The following is a 4,785-nucleotide window of genomic DNA, read 5'->3' as shown; positions in this document are numbered from 1 at the left end:
TCCTATGCACTAGTTGCAACACAAAAATATGTGACTGTAATAAAGAAAAACATATGTTTAATTATTAAACCCTTATAATCCCTAAGAACTAATAAACTCAATTTTATTAAATCTTATTGTATATTTAATATTCATAACTTGTACTTACGCAACAACAGGCAGATACTTTGATTTCAATTGTATTTCTTCCTGCTTGACAAACATGTTTAAGGTATAGAGGCTTGTGAGATGTATTGTTTTCTCCTCTATCGATGTAGAGAGCTTTTCTATTTACCATAACATGCATGCTTGCTGGCCAGTTAGTGTTCATAGGACAATCTTTGTAATGCAATGAATTGAATTGCAGTTCTAAGTCGGACCTGCAGAAACAATCACAATATATTTTTTAGTTCAAGAGCTTATAAAAGCTATTAATTTTTTAGAACAGATTAAATAAAAAGACAGCTTACCTCCGCATAAGAGTTTGGTGGACCGTCTGATCCAGCTCAAATATGCGATTGTCGATTCCTAGGCCATGTTCCAGTCTGAAAGGGGGTAAGATTATACCATCTTCCTTTAAAAATAACATTCTTAGCTCATCATCCTCTGAAATTAAGCAAATATTCATCATCATTAGCTTTTACATAACAAAACAATCATGCTGTAGTAAGTAGAATACAGATTAATATCAATTTAAAATTGATGTCTCAGCAATCTGATGCATTAATAGAAATCCTCGCTCGAAATCTATAAAGCAATTCATCTTTCGATTAAATTACAGTGCCATGAGTTAAAAATTAAGGAACTACATTATGTAGTGTGACATAGTTTTATCTAGAGACAACTTTTAATAGGAAATCATAACTTAAATCTCTGTTTCTCAGAATTATTAGAACCTTGTCAAACTTAAGTCATATTGCTAAGCAATGTATATGAATATAAGCTATTCCTAAATCAATATACCAAGGAACCTTGTTGTAATGCAAGCTTATTATACTGTGTATTTAAATCTCGCAAAGGTATTTTCCTATACCAATCTCTGATTTGTCAAAAAATAAATTAACTGTACTCAATACTATGCAGACTTACTTGGTGGAATCCTGGGTAGTTGGAAGCTGTTAAAGTTATGCTTAATGCCTGGGTATAAAGGCATACTGTTGCCTGGGGTGAGGGGTGGAGTTATGCTATGCTGATATGAAGCTCGCTCCTGGAAGCTTCCCCCCTGATATGGGTACTGGTAAAGGGGAGTTGCTTGCTGCTTAACACTGTCCTTCACAGCTCTGTTTCCAGTGAATGTCGCCGTCTTCTGGTATTGAGTTTGGAACACTGTGGCGCTAGTGCCATAACCAGCACCATACTGAAACAATATTAATTTTTTAACTAAGAACACTCAATGATAGAAATGTTATTTTTCAATTTTAATTATTGCAGAGCTTAATAAAAAGAAATTTCCAACATAATATTCTGTTAAATATAATTTAGTTGTTAAATTGAAAGTGAGATTTTCTCCAACAAATTGATAAAATGTTTTTAATGTAAGAAGTATGAACGTAAACCCAATTTTATAACTTAAGTATTGTATCATTTTATGGTCAGGGATGGTTAGGGTGAGTGATAAACAAAAAATATTAAAATGTACATAGAACAAGTGTAGGTTTTTTTTCTTTTCCATCGGTAGATGTAATTCTAAACACCATAGGTCGTGCTTAAATGTTTAAAATAGACTAGGCAAATCTTAACGGAAATGGAATATTATTCAAATGTAAAATATAGTATGGTATTGGATTATTCTCAGAGCCAGTACAGTGCTGTAAGACGAGTTAGATCTTCTTCCTAACAATAAGTATAAAAGTTTCTATCCGTCTTCTTAATATAGTATTCAGAATCTGTGCGGGTAGAAACATAATAGAACCAACATAAGTGAGAGGATGAAGACAACAAATGTTCCACAGGCCTATGCGAGGGCTTCAGTACAATTAGTAAAATGTAAATGATTTTATAATGTTATATATAAACATGTAATTACCATTATAATTGTAAATATGTTGATTTATAAATATAGTTTACAAAAAGAATATTCTAAAACAATAAAAAAAATTTAGTTTTTTACTACTCTTAGTTTACTTTTTACTCTCACGCCGGCCTCAGTATCACAGGTAGTGCCCTGAAAGCTCTTTAGGATTGTAAATATGTCATTTAAGATATGCTTTCATCTTTCCTAATGGGTATTGTTAATCTTATTTTGGGCTAGTTCCCTTTTGGCACTTCCTCCTTCCTTCTCTACCTGCGTTCTTTTTGCAGGACCCGGCGATTACCCACCTGGCATTATTAAAATTAAGTAAGAGAATGAAAAAATAATAAAATACATATGAAAGTCTAGTTAGTATACATATGTACTCAATTAAAATTAGAAGAAAGCAAGTATGTCCTCAATGTTGCTTTCAAAGGAGGAAACACTCCTTGAAGGTGTCAGGTCGGGAGGGTCCAGGTCGGACAGCAATTCCATGAGGTCCACTACTTCTGTTTGATCAGGTAGGACCTGGAATTCAAAATAAAAAATAAATAATCAAGTAGGAAGCAATGATTATTTAAAACAAAATTGCTCCTGATTAGGAATTGATTAAAATTAAATATGAAACGGTGGATGATGATAGAAATTATAAGAATAAGAATAATACATATGATTTGTGATGCTTTCATTTCATTCCGAAATAAGTGAAGAGTTTTAATTTTCTTTTCTAAAATGCAGTGAATGCTTCATATGATGTTGATTTATCTTTGAGCTATCAAATTTTCAAGGTATTGGTTTTTTGTTTAAATATTAAGTTCATAAAAAATGTAAATAGATTTGCTTGTTTCATTGAACACTATCAATTGATGCCAAAGTACTATTGTAAAATAATAGGAATATGTTTTGTTTCATAATCAGCTTTAAAAATACTTAAGAAACATGCATACCTTGTATCAATACTAATAATGCATTAAAAATACTTTTTTATCCCATTCTTCTCCCTGTAAAAGATTCTTTCACCTCATGAATTTTTATGGACTCTATTGATTCTATATTTTCATGATAAAGTAATTATTTGTAAATAAAGTTTCACAAATGGATCAATTTATCAGGATCAACCTCTTTTCTCTAGGTAAAATTTTGAACACTTTCAGAAGGCATGACTTTCTTTAAAAAAAAATATTAATACTTCTATTAATTAATGTTTCCAAGATTGGAAATAGTTTGAATGATTTTTTAGAGTTGAAAAATCAAACCAGAATTTATGAACTTGAGTCTTTATTCAGAAATAAAGTTTTTTAGTCAGCCAGTTGAAGAATTTTTTCACTAAGCTATCTGGTTGCCAATAATGTGATATTGCAGATCGGTTTCCTTTGGAGGCAAACAAATAAGAAATATTTTAAGTGAATGCAAAATATTATTGAACTTAACTAAAGAGGAAATTGAAGATGATAAAGATAGCAAAAAGTCAGATGGTGGAAATGATGGGATGTCATGCCAGGACCTAATGCTGTCTTAACACTTTAACCATCAAAGCGCAGAAACAAGTCAAAAATATTCAAGTTTCAGAAACTGAGAGATGGGGCATCTCAAAAAAGAATGTAAAAGTTAAAACAACCAAAAATGTGTTTTAGTGTAAGTTATAATATTACTCTATATATAATTGTGTCGATTACCATTTCAGATCAGGCTACAGACTAAGGGTACTGTCCGATCAGTATGATTTTTAATTCAAAATATTTCTAAGTAACCAAAAATGTATATAAATAATTGATTGTTACCTCCTCATGGCCTTGTGATCCTCTGAAGGGCTTCCAGTTGGCAGCAGCATCTAGCAATACTTCTTCCACCTCTGAAGTGTTGAGCGTATTGAGGATGCCCCATATGTACTGGTCAACCTCAAGTCCTTCCAGTTGGGCAGGTTTACTGAAATAGTTTTTATATTATAACAGTGAATTTTGAAAACCATTCTCATTTGCAATACTTTAGAATGGGCAAGAAGGTATTTAAATTAAAGATTTTAAGCACTCCCTAATTTTTAATGTAGCTTATGGTTGGAATACTTAATCTAGGCCATTTAGAAAAAGATGGTTTGGAGGTGGAGAAATCAAACCAAAAATATTATAGAATAGTTTAAATACATACATTCTAACTAACTAAAAAATTTAGTTTGAGATTATCTGTTTAAAGTTGCTTTCTAATGAAGCTAGTGAGTTCCATTTCCTTGAATTTCTTTAATGATTTAGATATCAATTTAACTAATTTTAGCAAGAATAATAACAATGTTAATATATTTTTTTTTTAATCTTAAGGAGTTTCTTTAGCTGAAAGATGAGGGAGGTTTACAGCTATAAAACCATAAGCTAGAAAGATGACTTAAAACTGTAATAATAATAATAATACAGCATATTTAATTTTTGCTCAGAACATATGGGTTCTTGTGATCTAGATAAATAATCATTTATTTATTTTAATTTTAGTAAAAACGTTCCTAACCTTTCTTAACAAGTCATAACAAGTCATAGAGTTTACAATCATTAGACAACTCATAAACATATACAATGTTATCATATCACAATACATTGATAGCAGTCTCTGACCTGTTGCTGATGGACTGCTGAATTGCAGTTTTCGGATTATTGTTTAATACAGCAAACTTTTTTTTATGTTGACTAACTATTGAATGATTTAGTACAAAATTAATAATTATTTCAATTATTTATTTACAGAACAAAGTAATTAAATTGTTGATTAATGTTCAATAGAGTTTATACTTGATAAATAGATATAAAAAT

The 4,785-nt window shown here is 30.6% G+C and overlaps 1 protein-coding gene across 1 annotated transcript in view; it reads right to left on the bottom strand.

Moving 5' to 3' along the window:
* Window positions 1-148: 148 nt before the first annotated feature.
* The window catches only part of LOC106691938 (zinc finger MIZ domain-containing protein 1), a gene marked incomplete at both ends in the record, with an annotated part of 10,487 nt that continues 5,850 nt past the window's right edge, over window positions 149-4,785 (bottom strand). The window contains 5 exon segments of the mRNA XM_067049823.1: window positions 149-359; window positions 450-585; window positions 1,069-1,336; window positions 2,435-2,518; window positions 3,772-3,916. Of these exon segments, the coding sequence (XP_066905924.1) occupies window positions 149-359; window positions 450-585; window positions 1,069-1,336; window positions 2,435-2,518; window positions 3,772-3,916 (844 nt within the window).

Source organism: Halyomorpha halys, unplaced genomic scaffold (assembly GCF_000696795.3).
Source record: "Halyomorpha halys isolate HHAL.00 unplaced genomic scaffold, Hhal_1.1 Scaffold5304.1, whole genome shotgun sequence".
Lineage (NCBI taxonomy): Eukaryota > Metazoa > Arthropoda > Insecta > Hemiptera > Pentatomidae > Halyomorpha > Halyomorpha halys.
The sequence above is the reverse complement of the archived record's forward strand: the minus strand, read 5'-3'. Positions and strand labels throughout refer to the sequence as shown.